The sequence below is a fragment of the Notolepis coatsorum genome (genome assembly GCF_963971535.1).
Source record: "Notolepis coatsorum genome assembly, chromosome: 10".
Classification (NCBI taxonomy): Eukaryota; Metazoa; Chordata; class Actinopteri; order Aulopiformes; family Paralepididae; genus Notolepis; species Notolepis coatsorum.
In genome coordinates, this window is record NC_140174.1 from 85,524,614 (window position 1) to 85,544,728 (window position 20,115).

At 42.6% G+C, this 20,115-nt stretch overlaps 1 protein-coding gene across 1 annotated transcript in view; it reads right to left on the reverse strand.

Annotated features, from left to right (window-relative positions):
* syde1 (synapse defective Rho GTPase homolog 1) overlaps positions 1 to 15,923 on the reverse strand; it is a 106,592-nt gene extending 90,669 nt beyond the window's left edge. The window contains 1 exon segment of the mRNA XM_084323240.1: positions 15,694 to 15,923. Coding sequence (XP_084179366.1) covers positions 15,694 to 15,778 — 85 coding nt within the window. The 5' untranslated portion in view covers positions 15,779 to 15,923.
* Between the last annotated feature and the right edge of the window lie 4,192 nt (positions 15,924 to 20,115).

The window sequence follows — 20,115 nt, forward strand, 5'->3', positions numbered from 1 at the left end:
TGTGTGTGTGTGTGTGTGTGTGTGTGTGTGTGTGTGTGTGTGTGTGTGTGTGTGTGTGTGCGTGCGTGCGTGTGTGTGTGCGTGTGTGTGTGTGTGTGTGTGTGTGTGTATTAATTAGGGATGGGTACCGAATTCGGTACTTTTGAGGTACCGAACCGAAACACGTCGGTACTACCGAGTATCGATTCGAGATACAGAAAAAAATATTATAATAATTGTATATATTTTTTTACCTTTTTTCTTTTCATGTCAACGTTCACACGCACAATATATGCTTACCTAGGATTTGACTTCATTCAACAACAAAGCAGTCGGAGCAATGGCAAGCCGAAAACTGTCGAAATTGTAGTTTTTTTTTTTTTTTTTTTTTTTTGACTGTTTTGAGACAAAAGTACCGAAAAAAGGTACCGTTGGGTACCGGTATCGATTCACAGGTACCGGCCCGTATCGGTTCAAATGTGAAAGGTACCCATCCCTAGTATTAATAGGCTGTCTGGTTGTAATCTTGCAGTTTGTGAAATGCTGTTCAGTCAACTGTGTCCTCAAAAAATGTAAAGAACAATTTAGAGGAGGGAAGGAAATAAGAGGAAAGGAGAGATGAAAGGAGATAGGAAAGGAGGAGAGAGGAGAGGAGAGAGGGTAGTGAACATACAGTGTCTCTTTCTGCAGATTTCAATGAATGCTCTGTGTTTTTCCCTACACACACATACACACACAGTACACACACACATACACAACCCCTCCCCCAAAACACACAGATGTATGTCTGCGCACACACACACACATACACATACAACACACACATACCCATTCACCATTCATTGTGAAGCCTTAAAATATACACAGACACACTGACAAAGACAGCAGTCATCACTGCTACTGCCTGTCTGTACCACTCACACACACACATACGGACACGCACGCACACAGACAGAACCCCACCCTTAATAGACAGATGCATATCTATACACACAGGCATGGGTACAAACACACACACAGACACACACACACACACACACACACACACACACACACGCACGTACACGCACGTACACACACAGACCAGGACATTCTTTAACCCCTACCTGCTAAATACCTAACCGTGAGCCTTAACCTAACCTTTTAACCGTAATTGACCATTAGGGACTGTTTGTTTTTTATTAGAAGGGGAGGGGGGGGGGGGGGGGGAGAGGGTGCAAAACAGGGTCATCAAATACTTTTTTTGAAGCTCCGGGGGGATGGACTTTTACAGGGACGGGCTACTTTAAATTGTTGTCTTTTGTATATTTTACAGCTGTATGCTCTCTTTCAAGTACATGGTGCTGCTCTCGTCTTGTGTGGCGATGTAGAGTCATCCTCACATCATTTGAAACGTCAGCACACCAGAAGGCTCTGATGTATTTGGTAAACAGCAGGCTATTTAGCTAATTGAACAAAATCCGAGACTAGCATGAGTGAAGCCTTGTACCAACTCAACCTAGCCTTGTACCAACTCAACATAGCCTTGTACCAACTCAACCTAGCCTCGTATCAACTCAACCTAGCCGTGTACCAACTCAACCTAGCCTCGTATCAACTCAACCTAGCCTTGTACCAACTCAACCTAGCCTTGTACCAACTCAACCTAGCCTTGTACCAACTCAACCTAGCCTTGTACCAACTCAACCTAGCCGTGTACCAACTCAACCTAGCCTCGTATCAACTCAACCTAGCCTTGTACCAACTCAACCTAGCCTTGTACCAACTCAACCTAGCCTTGTACCAACTCAACCTAGCCTTGTACCAACTCAACATAGCCTTGTACCAACTCAACCTAGCCTCGTATCAACTCAACCTAGCCTTGTACCAACTCAACCTAGCCTCGTATCAACTGAACCTAGCCTTGTACCAACTCAACCTAGCCTTGTACCAACTCAACCTAGCCTCGTATCAACTCAACCTAGCCTCGTATCAACTCAACCTAGCCTTGTACCAACTCAACCTAGCCTCGTATCAACTCAACCTAGCCTTGTACCAACTCAACCTAGCCTTGTACCAACTCAACCTAGCCTCGTATCAACTCAACCTAGCCTTGTACCAACTCAACATAGCCTTGTACCAACTCAACCTAGCCTAGCAGAAAACACTTTACGCTGCCTGGCTGCTACATTGCATGCATGTAGAGATAAAGGAATGGCAAAATCATTGATAAATACATGGCTGTTTGCTGACTTTGTAAGAAGTAGCTACATTATAGTAAAGCATTTTATTCGTATCTGTCGATCCCTGTTGCTCTTTCAAATGGCAACTAACGTTAGTGGCCATGAACCATTTATGCAGTGACTAGTGAAGCAGGTCACAGATAAAGCCTTGGACTTTCCTGAGCCAGCTAACGCCATCAAGCATTATTGGGAGATGCAGATAATAATTAAACCTCACGACCACACTCCCTGTCACGATGGGATGTGTTTTGCTCGTAGAGGAGGTTTATGTCATATTCCCTCCAAAATGAAGAAAGAATAAAGTAAACTGTGACATTAAACACAGAAATGGGTAATGCTATGTTCCTAATTATGAAGTGCCTAACGTTAGCTTGTTACAACTTTCCAAACCGATGACAATGATTGTTGTGGGTTTGGGGGGGTTTAGAGGATTCTGATTACATACAAGTTTAATATAATTCAAACTAATTCCATATAACTTTTGAATTCATTCAAACTTGATTTCGGGGAAAAGTGACAGCTCTACGTGTTACCCTAGCTAGTACCTCTATCTGAATGCTATATTGCTCTAGCTAGCACCTCTATCTGAGTGCTATGTTACCCTAGCTAGCATCTCTATCTGAGTGCTATGTTACCCTAGCTAGCATATCTATCTGAATGCTATGTTACCCTAGCACCTATAAATGCTATGTTACCCTAGCTACTCTGTACTGGGAGTGCTTACTCCTTCCCTTTCCTCCTCACACTTTTTGGGTGTGGTCTAGAGCTCTGATGTCAGAGAAAATAGTACCTAATGATCGGTGGATCACTGTGTAAATCATTATTTCCCCTAAGTAAACATGAACCTTAGCCATAAACTAAAACAATTGTGTTACAAAGTGACAGTGTTCTCACTCTAGAGCAGGGGTAGGCAACCCTAGGCACACGTGCCTGCATAGGCACGCAGGGGCATTTGCATAGGCACAGGGGGCAGCATAAAAAAAAAAAAAAAATTTGCTTTGAAATATTATAGTGAAATATTTTGCACTGTTGTCGCATTTATCTTGTTGAAATCCTCCCACAGGTTCTTTTTACTACCACATATTTAATTGAGACCCTTTATTTGTTTATTATTTCAATTTAGCTGGAAATACATTGCTACATCATTCAGTAACATTTGCAGAGCCTTATAACAAAAACATTATTACGGTCTCCATTGTGACCAGTGGGATTAATCAACTAATTGTATTATTTATCTTTCTATTTCATTGAACATTGCACATGTTAAAAGCCATTTTTTTACTCAAAATGTGAGTATTACCAAGTCAACTTGTGTTCTTAAAACAATGACAATAAACATAGTTTTATTAGGTTGAAATAATGTGGTTGTGTACTTATTTTTCTGTTAACTTATTATGGATTGAAAACTGAAAACCTTAATGCACAGTAACTGAACTCAATATTTTTAAGTTCTGGTAACTTATTATTATATTTTTTTTTACAGTGTAGTCTTGCGATCAATCAAAACTTATTTACACGATATACCTCACATTCACCCTCCATTCACATCCTGGTGTTCTCCATTAGGCCTGTAGGTGGAGCTATGACAGCACGTCGTACAGTACACACACCAATGTGTGATGTGTCCAAAAATGAATGGGCAAATGTGAGTGAAATGGTCGCACTGTATGCAGCTGTTTGTCTGCATTGCATCCCCCCCCCCCCCCAACTCAGATTTAGGGTTGATACAACCATCATAATAATATTGTTAATAATAACAATAACAATAATGATGTAATAATGTAAAAATTATCATTAAAAAGACCTGATTATGAGAAGAAAAAAATTACGATGCATGGAATATTGTTGAGGCACACTAGTTACAACTATATTTCAAACAGGCACTCCATGTCAAAAAGGTTGCTGACCCCTGCTCTAGAGGAACACACACACACACAAGAGGAGAAAAGAGCGGAGAGGAGAAAAGAGGAGAGTAGGGGAGAAGGGAGGAGAGAAGAAGAGAAGAGTGTTCCTCTGCCAGCTGTGAGCTAATGATCTGACTGGCAGCCATTTTCCAGCCTGTTGCGATCTAGATATTTCCACGCTGCTACTGTGGAGGGTCTGTATGTATCCTCTCATCCTCACTGTATGTATCCTCTCATCCTCACTGTATGTATCCTCTCATCCTCACTGTATGTATCCTCTCATCCTCAGCCAGGGGCGGAGCTAGGGGGTGGCTACCTGGGCTCAAGCCCCGGATGTATTCTGAAAAGCCCCGAATCTATTTAAAAAAAATTAAAAAAAAAAATTACACTTTTTTTTTTTTTTTTACAATTCATCATTGTTACATGAAAATATGTTTGCACCAGATTTAGCAGAAGCTAATTTCCATCTGTGGTCTATCCAGCTGCTAACTGTATTTGAGTGAGTTAAGTCTTGGTGTTATGGTAGACTCAGACCTAAGCTTTAAATCACAATCAACAAGTTGACAAAAACTTAATTCTTCCACCTTAGAAACATAGCTAAAGTACGGCCATTTATAAATCAAAAGGACGCTGAAAACCAGATCCATGCCTTTATCTCAAGCCAACTCGACTACTGTAATGCACTCCTTACCGGCCTCCTGAAAAAATACGATGATAACTATTTTATTGCAATGCACTATTGCATTATTTTATTCTATTTTACTAACTATTTTATTGCACTGCACTATTTTACTTTGTATCAGTGAATCATAGACGCCTGGCCATAAGAGCATTCGGAGCATCTCTGCTCTCCCACTATTGAACTTGGGGGAGCAAAGGTATGATCTTGCTCCACCACTTTTTGATTATATGAAAAATATGATATATCCCCCCCCAATATATAAATCTAACCATAACTACGTTATGGTTAACTGAGTTTTATAGTGAAAAGAGCAGCTTTATTGGTCAAGATTGAAGGCTCTATATTGCAGGAAATTGCACGTACAGGTTCATTAAATTCAAAAAAAATCTGTCGTGGAGGGGGTCGTGCCTGACCTCCTCCAAACCACCCATTGCCTGCCAAAAAAAAAGAGGGGGCCCATCTGGGCTAAGCCCCAGATCTCCTACAATCCTAAATCCGCCCCTGATCCTCACTGTATGTAGAGCTGCCGCGATAACCGCATTACCGCGGTATCGCTGTTGCATCACGCTCAACGCAGAGTTAGGCTGAATACCGCGTCACCGCTGTTTTTTATCATAATAATAAAGTTGGCTTGCGGCTTTGCAGATATACCCTACTCGGTTCCAAGCGACCCTATTGGGTAGAAGTGGTACCAGAAAAGTCATGTGAAACATTGCAGACCACTGACTGGTCAGAAGAGAGACGCGTCACAGTTTGGAGGCTCTGAACAAAAACAGAACGCCGCCATCTTTACTGCCTCGCTAAGGATGCATTTCATTCAGGATTTGTTTGCGACAGAACCAAGTGCAATAAACAAAAAAGAATGGATTCACTGTGTATTCTGCCTTATTTATTGATGAAACAAAACCGACATCAACCCAATTTACCACCGAGCGGAGAGTTTAGTGTCACAACAAGATCGCTGATGTGTTAAGTTTGTTGTTGTTATTAGCCTAATACTACCGTCAGCCGATATACACAAGAGGTAACGTTAAACCCGGGTTGCTTGGTAGAATACACAATGAGAGGTAACGTTAGCTTTGGCAGAATAGACGCAACGAGAGTATGGTTAATGTTGTTATTGATTGATTGATTGATTTAAACTGTGTTAAACTCTGGCTTGCTGCAAGCCCTCGGACATGGCTAATTGGCTATGCCCACGGAGCTTTCAGTGTACACAAGCGAGCGGCACCGCCTGCATCCCCACACGGAGACAAACGGAGTAGTACCTGGCTGCAGTGGAAAAGGAACGAAGTACCAGGTGCCTAAAGCGGGTCGAGTCGAGTAGGTACTATGCAGTGGAAAAGCGCCATTAGACTAGAGGCAGGCTATAAGAGTAGACTACTAAAAAAAAAAAAAATGCATTCAAACTTTTTTTTTTTTTTGTGCGCACTGTGCGGTAATAACCGCGGCGGTAGGAAATATTTCGCAAATGTGTGCGGTAAGGAAAATATCAATACCGCGGCAGCTCTAACTGTATGTATTTTATCATCCTCACTGCATGTATTTTATCATCCTCACTGCATGTATTTTATCATCCTCACTAGGGATGGGTACCGAATTCGGTACTTTTGAGGTACCGAACCGAAACACGTCGGTACTACCGAGTATCGATTCAAGTGAGATGCCAAGAAAATAAAAAATGTAAAATGATTATATATATATTTTTTTTACCTTTTTTCTTTTCATGTCAACGTTCACACGCACAATATATGCTTACCTAGGATTTGACTTGATTCAACAACAAAGCAGTCGGAGCAATGGCAAGCCGAAAACTGTCGAAATTGTAGTTATTTGAAGTTTGGATTTTTTTTTTTTCGACTGAGGTAGGTAAATAAAGTTTCTTGAGACTAAAGTACAGAAAAAAGGTACCGTTGGGTACCGGTATCGATTCACAGGTACCGGTACAGTATCGGTTCAAATGTGAAAGGTAATAGGGATGCACCGAAATTTCGGCCACTGAAAGTTTTCGGCCGAAAATGCCCAAAAATGGCCTTTCGGCTTTCGGCCGAAAGAGTTTTTTCACCGAAAATATATCACCGAAACAGAAACAACCTGTAACCTAACGCGTGTTGTTGTGATGATGTCATCAAAATGTGGCTTCAGTCATTACATGCGGGAGTCGCGCTGTTTCTATGTAAACTCTGCGCGCAACGCGTCCAATACATGCGTCTTTAACATGCTTTATATCCTTATTTACTATATGCCCGTCGCGGTTAACTTAAGAGGGGGGGGATTGTGCATTATTATTATTATCATTCTCGAGAATACACGTTGCGCGTCTACTGTGCCAAAGTCAAGAGAGCACATTCATCTGCGGACTAGAAAGGTGCGCTCAGTAGAGCACAGATGTCCGCCATGGCGGCAGCCACACATGTCTTCTCTCTCTCTATCTATCTATCTACCTCTCTCTCTCTCTCTCTCTCTCTCTCTCTTTCTTTCTCTCTCTCTCTCTCTCTGATTGATTGATTGAAAACTTTATTAACAGATTGCAGAATGGGTACAATACAGTACAGCTCAATACACACAATAAGGGGATGCAGACCAGAGAAAGACTTTCGTCTTGTTTACATCAGGGTCCCCCATTTTCAATTCATCAGGACATATATGACATACATGACGTACAGATAGACAGTACTGCTACATCTATACATGACATACCAGATTTGCAAATACAGTACTGTTTGTGATACAAAAAGAGTCCAGAAAAGGGAGTATATACATTTGACGTAGAAACTGTACATTGGAGGAGGTGGGGGGGGGGGGGTTGGGTAGGAGGGGTTGGGGGGGGAAACACTACAATGTACAAGCAAAGCTGTACATTGGAATATTGACAACCATACTAGGTAATTTACTGTACATTGGAGGGGGTACTTTTATATATAATGCTTACTGTAGCCACTACAGTAACATCATTAAGTCTGCTATAAGCTATTCTCCCTCTCATGTGTGCAGATCTTTATGCAGATTTAAAGCACATTGGCTTTGTTCTGAATGCACTTTGTAGTTATCCTACAGAGAAAAGAAAATGCACTTGACTTGGAATGAATGTACTGTATGCATTCAGAAGTGCTGAATAAATGTTTTATGGACCCATAATAGTTTTGCCATAATCATATATTTTTCCATAATCAGGTAGCTGAACAACATTGGTAAAAAAAAATTCTATTCTATGAATCATTTTCGGCCTTTCGGCATTCGGCCAACTGTTTCCTATTTTCGGTATCGGTTTCGGCCAAGAATTTCCCATTCGGTGCATCCCTAAAAGGTACCCATCCCTAATCCTCACTATGTATTTTATCATCCTCACTGTATGTATCTTATCATCCTCACTGCATGTATTTTATCATCCTCACTGCATGTATTTTATCATCCTCACTGCATGTATTTTATCATCCTTACTGCATGTATTTTATCATCCTCACTGTATCTTATCATCCTCACTGTATGTATTTTATCATCCTCACTGCATGTATTTTATCATCCTCACTGTATGTATCTTATCATCCTTACTGTATACATTTTATCATCCTCACTGTATGTATTTTATCATTTTATCATCCTCACTGTATGTATCATATCATCCTCACTGTATGTATTTTATCATCCTCACTGTATGTATCATATCATCCTCACTGTATGTATCTTATCATCCTCACTGTATGTATCTTATCATCCTCACTGTATGTATCTTATCATCCTCACTGTATGTATTTTATCATCCTCACTGTATGTATCATATCATCCTCACTGTATGTATCTTATCATCCTCACTGTATGTATCATATCATCCTCACTGTATGTATCTTATCATCCTCACTGTGGAGGATATGTATGTATATGATGATGAAAAATGGGTGGAATCCTCCTGCTTCCCTCACGTCACAGGAGGACGGGCAACATTTTGTTCTTCCCTGTGAGTTATATAAACAAAGAAGGACAAGTCCATCACATATATCCTCTTCTGTATTAATTGTGTGTCCAGGTCAGATCCAGCACAATGGAAGCCTTTCCAAACAAAAGGTGCTTCATCAACTAAATTAACTTCATATTCACCGTTAGCGAGGCTTCTCAGCTTCTCCTCGTGTCACCAAAACAGGAAGCGACAGGGTTTGTGGGAAATGTGGTCTCATCATGGGAATTAGTTTTAGTTAGTAATTTGTAGTAATTTCTAGCAATGGTCTCATTTGTTTACACCAAGGTAACCAACCTGAAAATTATATATTGTGTATAAGAACATTGTCCTTGTAGTAGCTGTTGTTACCATAACCCTATCTTTTTAAAGAGAATGTACATGAATAATGTTTAAATCAAAAATCAAATAGAATCGTGACACCTGTACTGTACTAGATACATGTTTTATTGAAAGGACAGTCACATACACACACACACATACTAAGGGAGAGACATGTAATTACAGGAAATGCCTGTTCTCTATCTGACGGAGAAATGGACTTCCCTACAAGATTTACAAAAAGAAAAGGCTTTAATCTTCTTCCTTGTTAAGGTGGTAAGAAGAGGATATAGAATGAATATATAGGAAATAAGAGCATATATAGAATAATGAATAGATAGGAAATAAGACCATAGATATAGAATAATGAATATATAGGATATAAGACTCATCTGTGGGGTGGTGGCAGTTTATGGTTTACACTGTTTATTTCAGATTTAATTTGATTGTTTACACTGTTTATTTTTCTCATATTTTTATATTCATATTTAATTGTATTGCCTATATTTATGTATGTCTTTCTTCTATCACCCTGACCATACCTGTTATGCTTTATCTAGCCTACTCAGTTACCTTCCTCTACTACCTTCTTTATGATTAATTAATTAACCGCTATTCTGTAACTGATGAAAGAAAACATCAGAGTTTGGCATTGATGTCATTGCCCACAGTCAGTCTGCTGAACCAGGCTACCATTGGTTTATTCAAAGGACCAGGAACAGTCTAATGTTACATAGTTAACGGTATCAAGCTAACTGGCTAAACTAACACACTAATGTTAAAGAAGCTGAAAAGAAGTCAGTCAGTGTCACGTCTATTACCTGAACCTGTGTCACGTCTATTACCTGAACCTGTGTCACGTCTATTACCTGAATCTGTGTCACGTCTATTACCTGAACCTGTGTCACGTCTATCACCTGAACCTGTGTCACGTCTATTACCTGAACCTGTGTCACGTCTATCACCTGAACCTGTGTCACGTCTATTACCTGAACCTGTGTCACGTCTATTACCTGAACCTGTGTCACGTCTATCACCTGAACCTGTGTCACGTCTATCACCTGAACCTGTGTCGTCTATCACCTGAACCTGTGTCACGTCTATCACCTGAACCTGTGTCACGTCTATCACCTGAACCTGTGTCGTCTATCACCTGAACCTGTGTCACGTCTATCACCTGAACCTGTGTCACGTCTATCACCTGAACCTGTGTCACGTCTATCACCTGAACCTGTGTCACGTCTATCACCTGAACCTGTGTCACGTCTATCACCTAAACCTGTGTCACGTCTATCACCTGAACCTGTGTCACGTCTATCACCTCAGTCAGTGTCACGTCTATCACCTGAACCTGTGTCGTCTATCACCTGAACCTGTGTCACGTCTATTACCTGAACCTGTGTCACGTCTATCACCTGAATCTGTGTCACGTCTATCACCTGAACCTGTGTCACGTCTATCACCTGAACCTGTGTCACGTCTATCACCTCAATCTGTGTCACGTCTATCACCTGAACCTGTGTCACGTCTATCACCTGAACCTGTGTCACGTCTATCACCTGAACCTGTGTCACGTCTATCACCTGAACCTGTGTCACGTCTATCACCTGAAGCTGTGTCACGTCTATCACCTGAACCTGTGTCGTCTATCACCTGAACCTGTGTCGTCTATCACCTGAACCTGTGTCACGTCTATCACCTGAAGCTGTGTCACGTCTATCACCTGAACCTGTGTCGTCTATCACCTGAACCTGTGTCACGTCTATCACCTGAACCTGTGCCACGTCTATTACCTGAACCTGTGCCACGTCTATCACCTGAACCTGTGTCACGTCTATCACCTGAACCTGTGTCACATCTATTACCTGAACCTGTGTCGTCTATCACCTGAACCTGTGTCACGTCTATCACCTGAATCTGTGTCACGTCTATCACCTGAACCTGTGTCACGTCTATCACCTGAACCTGTGTCACATCTATTACCTGAACCTGTGTCACGTCTATCACCTGAACCTGTGTCACGTCTATCACCTGAACCTGTGTCACGTCTATCACCTGAATCTGTGTCACGTCTATCACCTGAACCTGTGTCACGTCTATTACCTGAACCTGTGTCACGTCTATCACCTGAATCTGTGTCACGTCTATCACCTGAACCTGTGTCACGTCTATCACCTGAACCTGTGTCACGTCTATCACCTGAACCTGTGTCACGTCTATCACCTGAACCTGTGCCACGTCTATCATCTGAACCTGTGCCACGTCTATCACCTGAACCTGTGTCACGTCTATTACCTGAACCTGGGTCACGTCTATTACCTGAACCTGTGTCACGTCTATCACCTGAACCTGTGTCACGTCTATCACCTGAACCTGTGTCACGTCTATTACCTGAACCTGTGTCACGTCTATCACCTGAACCTGTGTCACGTCACGTCTATCACCTGAACCTGTGTCACGTCTATCACCTGAACCTGTGTCACGTCTATCACCTGAACCTGTGTCACGTCTATCACCTGAACCTGTGTCACGTCTATCACCTGAACCTGTGCCACGTCTATCACCTGAACCTGTGTCACGTCTATTACCTGAACAGTAAGAAGCATTTTGTATGAAAGTATTCTGTACTTCTGTATGACAACTATTAAAGAACTTGAACTTGAACTTGAACTTGAACCTGTGCCACGTCTATTACCTGAACCTGGGTCACGTCTATCACCTGAACCTGTGTCACGTCTATCACCTGAACCTGTGTCACGTCTATCACCTGAACCTGTGTCACGTCTACTGTATCACCTGATCCTGTGTCACGTCTATCACCTGAACCTGTGTCACGTCTATCACCTGAACCTGTGTCACGTCTATCACCTGATCCTGTGTCACGTCTATCACCTGAACCTGTGTCGTCTATCACCTGAACCTGTGTCACGTCTATCACCTGAACCTGTGTCACGTCTATCACCTGAACCTGTGTCACGTCTATCACCTGAACCTGTGTCACGTCTATCACCTGAACCTGTGTCACGTCTATCACCTGAACCTGTGTCACGTCTACTGTATTACCTGAACCTGTGTCACGTCACGTCTATCACCTGAACCTGTGTCACGTCTATTACCTGAACCTGTGTTATGTCTATTACCTGAACCTGTGTCACGTCTATCACCTGAACCTGTGTCACGTCTATCACCTGAACCTGTGTCACGTCTATCACCTGAACCTGTGTCACGTCTATCACCTGAACCTGTGTCACGTCTATCACCTGAACCTGTGTCACGTCTATCACCTGAACCTGTGTCACGTCTATTACCTGGCTGAACCTGTGTCACGTCTATTACCTGGCTGAACCTGTGTCACGTCTATCACCTGAACCTGTGTCACGTCTATCACCTGAACCTGTGTCACGTCTACTCTATCACCTGAACCTGTGTCACGTCACGTCTATCACCTGAACCTGTGTCACGTCTATCACCTGAACCTGTGTCACATCTATTACCTGAACCTGTGTCACGTCTATCACCTGAACCTGTGTCACATGGCGTCTATCACCTGAACCTGTGTCACGTCTACTGTATTACCTGAACCGTTCATAATTGTATTGAATCGTAATAAACCTTATTGTTTTGCCCTCTTGTGGCTCTCTCTCTCGCTGAGAAAGGATCTTGTGTTTTCATGTGCTCCACAGATGCCCTCATATAAAGGCATTATTGACACACACACTGTTAAATAAGGTCAAATAGACTATACTTCTGAGAGAAGTTGGGTTTGACGACTAACTTATGTTTATTTAGTCTCCCTTACATTGCCCACTAACCTACTACTGCACTGAGGAAAACATGACAGTGAAAAGCTAAATAAATGTCATAATGTTCTCTTTCTATCTCTCTCTCTCTTTCTCTCTCCCTCTTTGTTTGTCTGTCAGTCTCTCTCTCTCTCTCTCTCTCTCTTGGTCCCTCTTTCTCGCTCTCTCTCTCTCTCTTGGTCCCTCTCTCTCTTTCTCTCTCCCTCTTTGTTTGTCTGTCAGTCTCTCTCTCTCTTGGTCCCTCTTTCTCTCTCTCTCTCTCTCTCTCACTCAGGGAGGTTTCTAAATGTGTCTTTTTATCAATCAGCTGGCACAAAACCATGATGATAAACACACACACTCACTCACTCACACACACACACACACACACACACACACACACACACACACACACACACACACACACACACACACACACACACACAGGATACAGGGAAAGAACATGGGTGAGCTGCTTTCCTATATTTAGAGAAGAGGAGCATAGGAGAGAAGAGAAGAGAGAAGATAAGAGGAGGGGAGAGGGGAGAAGAGGAGAGGAGAGAAAGGGAGATGAGGGGAGAGAAGAGAAGGAGAGGAGATGGGGGAGAGGATGAGGAGAAGATGAGGATAGAAGATAGGATAGAATAGAAGAGATGGTGAGGGGAGGAGAGAAGAAAAGAGGAGAGGAGAGAAGAGAAGAGGAGAAGAGAGGAGGGGGAGGAGAGGAGTGAAGAGGGGAGGAGAGAAGAGGAGAGGAGGAGATGAGGGGAGAGGAGAGGAAGAGATGGAGGGTTCTCTCTCTGGTTTCTAGCTTTAGGAAAGTGGTGCGTGTTCACACATATTGACTGAACTGTCCTGGGGTACAGGAAGAACATAACATGGGTAGCATTCCCCTTTAAATAAGTACATACATGAACAGGCCTTTTCTGCTTTTACTTCATGGTGACATCATATTTAACAGTGACATCACCAGCCTGCCTAGTGCCTACTGTTACTAGACTACAGTACTCACCTTGTCTGGCCCAACCCACACTGCTCTTTCTCTCTCTCTCTCTCTCTCACCCCCCCCCCCTCTCTCTCTTACCCCGCCCACTCTTCCCCCTCTTTGAGAATGAGATTAAAATTCTAACAAAATACTTGTCGTTGACCAATTTGTGAAATATTCCAGAATCCAGGTCCCTGTCCTGCTGTCAGCCTATGTGCAACATGTCATCCACCTCGACCTTTCAGTTGGTGAGACACAACTGTGTGTGTGTGTGTGTGTGTGTGTGTGTGTGTGTGTGTGTGTGTGTGTGTGTGTGTGTGTGTGTGTGTGTGTGTGTGTGTGTGTGTGTGTGTCTGTCTGTGTGTATGTCTGTCTGTCTGTCTGTCTGTCTGTCTGTCTGTCTGTCTGTCTGTCTGTCTCTAACCCTCCTCTCTCTCTCTCTCTTGGGAATGTAAACACAGTCCTGACTCCAAGATCGTGACACCAGATCTTGACCAACTCCTTCAGAGCTCCAAGTCTCTTTTCACACTTTAGAATGAAGAAATAAAATCAAAAACTCAAATGAGTGAGACAACTAGGACCTATTATGACATCACCTCCAAAACAAAGAGGGAACGTTCTGACTTTCATGGAAACCAACTTTACTCCCTGCATGCTGTTTACTCCTGTACTCTGTAAGATATACTCCTGTACTCTGTAAGCTATACTCCTGTACTCTGTAAGATATACTCCTGTACTATGTAAGATATACTCCTGTTACTCCTGTACTCTGTAAGCTATACTCCTGTACTCTGTACGCTATACTCCTGTACTCTGTAAGCTATACTCCTGTACTATGTAAGCTATACTCCTGTACTCTGTAAGGCAAGCTATACTCCTGTACTCTGTAAGCTATCCTCCTGTACTCTGTAAGCTATACTCCTGTACTCTGTAAGCTATACTCCTGTACTCAGTACGCTATACTCCTGTTACTCCTGTACTCTGTAAGCTATACTTATGTACTCTGTAAGCTATACTCCTGTACTCAGTATGCTATAACTGTTACTCCTGTACTCTGTAAGCTATAATCCTGTACTCTGTAAGCTATACTCCTGTACTCTGTAAGCTATACTCCTGTACTCTGTAAACTATACTCCTGTACTCTGTAAGCTATACTCCTGTACTCTGTAAGCTATACTCCTGTACTCTGTAAGCTATACTCCTGTACTATGTAAGCTATACTCCTGTACTCTGTAAGCTATACTCATGTACTCTGTAAGCTATACTCCTGTACTATGTAAGCTATACTCCTGTACTCTGTAAGCTATACTCCTGTACTCTGTAAGCTATACTCCTGTACTCTGTAAGCTATACTCCTATACTCTGTAAACTATACTCCTGTACTCTGTAAGCTATACTCTCCTGTACTCTGTAAACTATACTCCTGTACTCTGTAAGCTATACTCCTGTACTCTGTAAGCTATACTCCTGTACTCAGTATGCTATACTCCTGAGAGTAACAGTCACATTGGAAAATGTCAACCCGTGTGCTTCATTCGTTTAAGAACTATATCATTATATGAAAAGTAATTTTTGTACAAACCCTGTCAGCTGAATAAAATGGCTTTACTTATCAATGTAATGATATTTGTTCCTTAATTCGCTTTTTAAAAGATGTGTTGTGTACAGTACAGTGTGTTGCGTCTACATACACACACATAACGGTTATTGGTCATTAACTGACGTTTAGCTACATACATGCAACCTCCCAAAACGTTTTTTTTTGTTTAACCGAGAGACGAACCTCTTCTTCTAAACACTAGTGATGTTAAGGATGTGATGTCGTTGTTTCATGTTGTGTAAACAGGACGTGGTTGTTATTCCTCCTACCAGTGAGTTTGGGGTCTGTTTTCCGCCGGGATCTGTCTTTACCCCGCAGCCGTGAGAAGGTCCTCTTCAGCAGGGGCTCTGCCATGGTCCTCCAGGAGACACGAACAACCAAACCACCAGGAACACAGAAAGAAAGAAAGAAAAAATAATAAGGAAAGAAAGTTTTTTTCTAACGTCGGCTGGCCGTCATCTCCCTCCTCTGGGCTGCTTCCATCGCTTCTATGGACTCTCTGAAAGGCTCTCTCTCTCTCTCTCTCTCAGTCTCTCTCTCTCTCTCTGTCTGTATCTCTCTCTCTCTCTCGCTCTCTCTCTCTCTCTCTCTCTCTCTCTCTCTCTCTCTCTCTCTGCCAAGCCGAACAGGAAATAAATTCCACAGATTCTTTCCCAAAGCCCCCCCCCCCCCCCCCAACATCAGGAGGGAGGGAGGGAGGGAGGGAGGGAGGGAGGGAGGGAGGGAGGGAGGGAGGGAGGGAGGGAGGGAGGGAGGGAGGGAGGGAACATACAGTGCTCATGGGAAATGTAGTGGCAGGGCAGTGCACATGGGGCCGCACACACCGCAGCCAAGAGAGTGAGAGAGAGACACACACACACACGCACATCGGCATATATACCATGATGTTGCTGCAAATCAGAAATATGCAGCAACTTTCTCAAGATGAATGCAGAACATGCTGAAACAGTTGTCCGAGTTGTTGGTATGTGGACTCCGCCCCCTGCTGGAGGATGTGTGAAGTTATCATTACATACACGCGCACACACACATTTCATTCCTGACCACTTGCACCATAGATATATAGATATCTATGACTTGCACAACCTAAAAGTAGGCACTTCCGGCTGACTTCCGGTTGCCAATGGTACTTCCTGTCCCATCCAAATACATTGGTTTTAGCTACTTTTCTCCCCTTATTTAAACAACTTTGTCGTCACAGAGAGGCAATGAAACGTTTGTATTATTATAGTATAGAATGTCTTTAATAAGCAAACGTTTGTCAGCAGGGTTTTTGGGCTGTATTTCATGTAAAAACGTTCACTGTTAGTTTACTTGCTCACGCTAATTAAGGCTAATACTGGCTAACAGAAGCTAGCGCAAGAAACGATGCCGCAAAGTATTGTTTATAGTGCATTTCTTGCCACCTTATAGCATTTGTACATTTGTATGACAGTCTATAATGCTCCCGTGAGGTTTTTCCGGACGTTTTGGTAATGATTTTCACTATAAAATCATATTTCTAAATGACAGGAAGTTGATAAACTGTCCGGAATAGCTTTGAGCTAACTATCTTTGCCGATGCATTGCAAGAAACGACGCCGCAAAGTATTGTTTATAGTGCATTTCTTGCCACCTTATACCATTTGTACATTTGTATGACAGTCTATAATGCTCCCGTGAGGTTTTTCCGGACGTTTTGGTAATGATTTTCACTATAAAATCATATTTCTAAATGACAGGAAGTTGATAAACTGTCCGGAATAGCTTTGAGCTAACTATCTTTGCCGATGCATTGCAAGAAACGACGCAACGTTAGTTGTTCAAAACATTACCCGTCTATATAATTTGTTCCTCAACATTAGCTTCTAACTGTAGCAGGCTGCAGCTTGCTGGCTAACGTTAGCTTCTAACTGTAGCAGGCTGCAGCTTGCTGGCTAACGTTAGCTTCTAACTGTAGCAGGCTGCAGCTTGCTGGCTAACGTTAGCTTCTAACTGTAGCAAGCTGCAGCTTGCTGGCTAACGTTAGCTTCTAACTGTAGCAGGCTGCAGTTAGTTTACAAAACATTACCCCGTCTATATAACGTTGAGGAACAAATTATATAGACGGGTAATGTTTTGAACAACTAACGTTACGTTTAGAATGGAATGTATCGGCAAAGATCGTTAGCTCAAAGCTATTCCGGACAGTTTTCATCAACTTCCTGTCATTTAGAAATATGATTTTATAGTGAAAATCATTACCAAAACGTCCGGAAAAACCTCACGGGAGCATTATAGACTGTCATACAAATGCTATAAGGTGGCAAGAAATGCACTATAAACAATACTTTGCGGCGTCGTTTCTTGCAATGCATCGGCAAAGATAGTTAGCTCAAAGCTATTCCGGACAGTTTTCATCAACTTCCTGTCATTTAGAAATATGATTTTATAGTGAAAATCATTACCAAAACGTCCGGAAAAACCTCACGGGAGCATTATAGACTGTCATACAAATGTACAAATGCTATAAGGTGGCAAGAAATGCACTATAAACAATACTTTGCGGCGGCGTTTCTTGCGCTAGCTTCTGTTAGCTAGTATTAGCCTTAATTAGCGTGAGCAAGTAAACTAACAGTGAACGTTTTTACATGAAATACAGCCCAAAAACCCTGCTGACAAACGTTTGCTTATTAAATACATTCTATACTATAATAATACAAACGTTTCATTGCCTCTCTGTGACGACAAAGTTGTTTAAATAAGGGGAGAAAAGTAGCTAAAACCAATGTATTTGGATGGGACAGGAAGTACCATTGGCAACCGGAAGTCAGCCGGAAGTGCCGACTTTCAGGTTGTGCAAGTGGAGAATACATCTGTTCCTACAGAATTAAAATGTGAAAAATATTCCTGTTGACTGTGTGTGTGTGGAATGATATCTGTTGTGTTAATAGTGTTGAAGTTTTGACCACTCAAGAATGAAATCTTTTTTTGTCAGAAATCCCTCTACATTAGTACCACTACCACATCTGGTACCACAGTAGTACCACATTGATATACCACATTAATACCACCTTAAGACCTCAAGACCATGAAGACACTTTCAGAAAAGATCACACTGTGATTTGGTGTCAATAACTTTAATCTGTATGTAGCAGCCTGAAGTATTGCTTATTATTCAGAGCTGCTGACTTGCCTTTTTGTCTCTCCTTTCTACACCAAGACATTTTAATTAGTTTCATGGAGATTCGCACGAACAATGACACAAGCGCCTCTTTCCTTCTGCGGCTGCAATATGGATTATAACTCTGGAGTATATTCATCATCCTTCTCTTGTGTGACTGGCAGGCGGGACCAGCAGGGGGCAGCAGCCGACAGAGAGAGATGCGAGGACATATTATATGGAAGGGGAAACCGGGAAGAGAGCCTCTTCGAGTCGGGACCTTTGTTGTGAACAGACGTGTCTCGGGGAGCCCCGTATTGAACTTGAGTAGACTACGGGTTATCCTCTAACAGCAAACGTAGTAGCGTGTTGCATGTCTTTCCCTGAATTCCCTAGTGATATACCACGGGTTATCCTAGGATAAGAACGTTATAGCCGAGTTGGGCTTAAAGGGGAACTATTTTACTATTTCTTTCACTATTTGGGCACTTTTGCACAATTCCTGTGAGTCTATGGAACACCTCTGTAATATATATATTTTTTTTATTCATTGTTTTGTATTTCTAATCAAGTCCTCAAAAACAGCATTTTTCTACCTCAAGATCTCGAGCTGTTTTGAGCCTGGGCTCCTAAACCACTGCGCAGCGTCGTCTTCGCCTGAACATTAACATGCAGCGGTGTCTTTATGACATCACATATAGGCACATTTTCAAATGACTCAGTTCAGTGAGGGTGAATATTGTGAGAGGAGAATTGGAAGAATGCGCCAATATGAGAATTTTGAGACATAGATCATATTAATATAAGTTCACATAGCTAGGAAACAATGCTAAACACTCAAAAAGGCCATTTATAAGATAGTTCCCCTTTAAAGTTAAAGTTATTTCCTCTAGCGAGGCGCCCCGCCAGTGTGGCGCGAAGAGGAACGGTGCTTAGGAGCACCCTGCGTTAGGATATTTCTCGTCTAGCAGAAGAGCTGTTTGGGACCCATAGTTTAGCTGCAGTGTGAGTGAGGGAACGCTAGATCCGCATGTCGACCCAGCACCAGCTCTACGACCAGTCTGCTCCGGCTGCCTGCAAGTTGCCACCAGTCTGCTACGCCAGCCTATGATCAGACCTGCACCTGGCTGCCTGCAGGACACGGGAGTTCTTTCCCACCAGCAGAGGTCGTCATCGGCCTACACTGCCTCCCTGCTCCAGCTCCGCCTGCTAGCACCTGCGACGAGAGCGTTCAACGCCATCTTGCCACCTCTTGGTGGTGGAGCGGTGCGGCCGCCATTTTGGTAGAGTAACATTAGGGCTTCGGTGCCCAAGATCTATTGCACGTTACACAGTGTGGTGCGGCCTGCGGGCGAAGTGAACACTAACAACCAGTTCATAAGGGGAACCCCAGACAATATATGCCGGTATTAGCATAGGACTTTTGCAAGGTATTAGTGGGCCCACACTTTTGGTTTCTTTCCTTTTCTTTGAGCGTGATAACATGTGTGTGTAATAATATTTTCCCATTCGGTGAACCCTTTTATTCCTCCCCTATGTTCTCCCTTCCTTCCCCATATTACGGAGTATG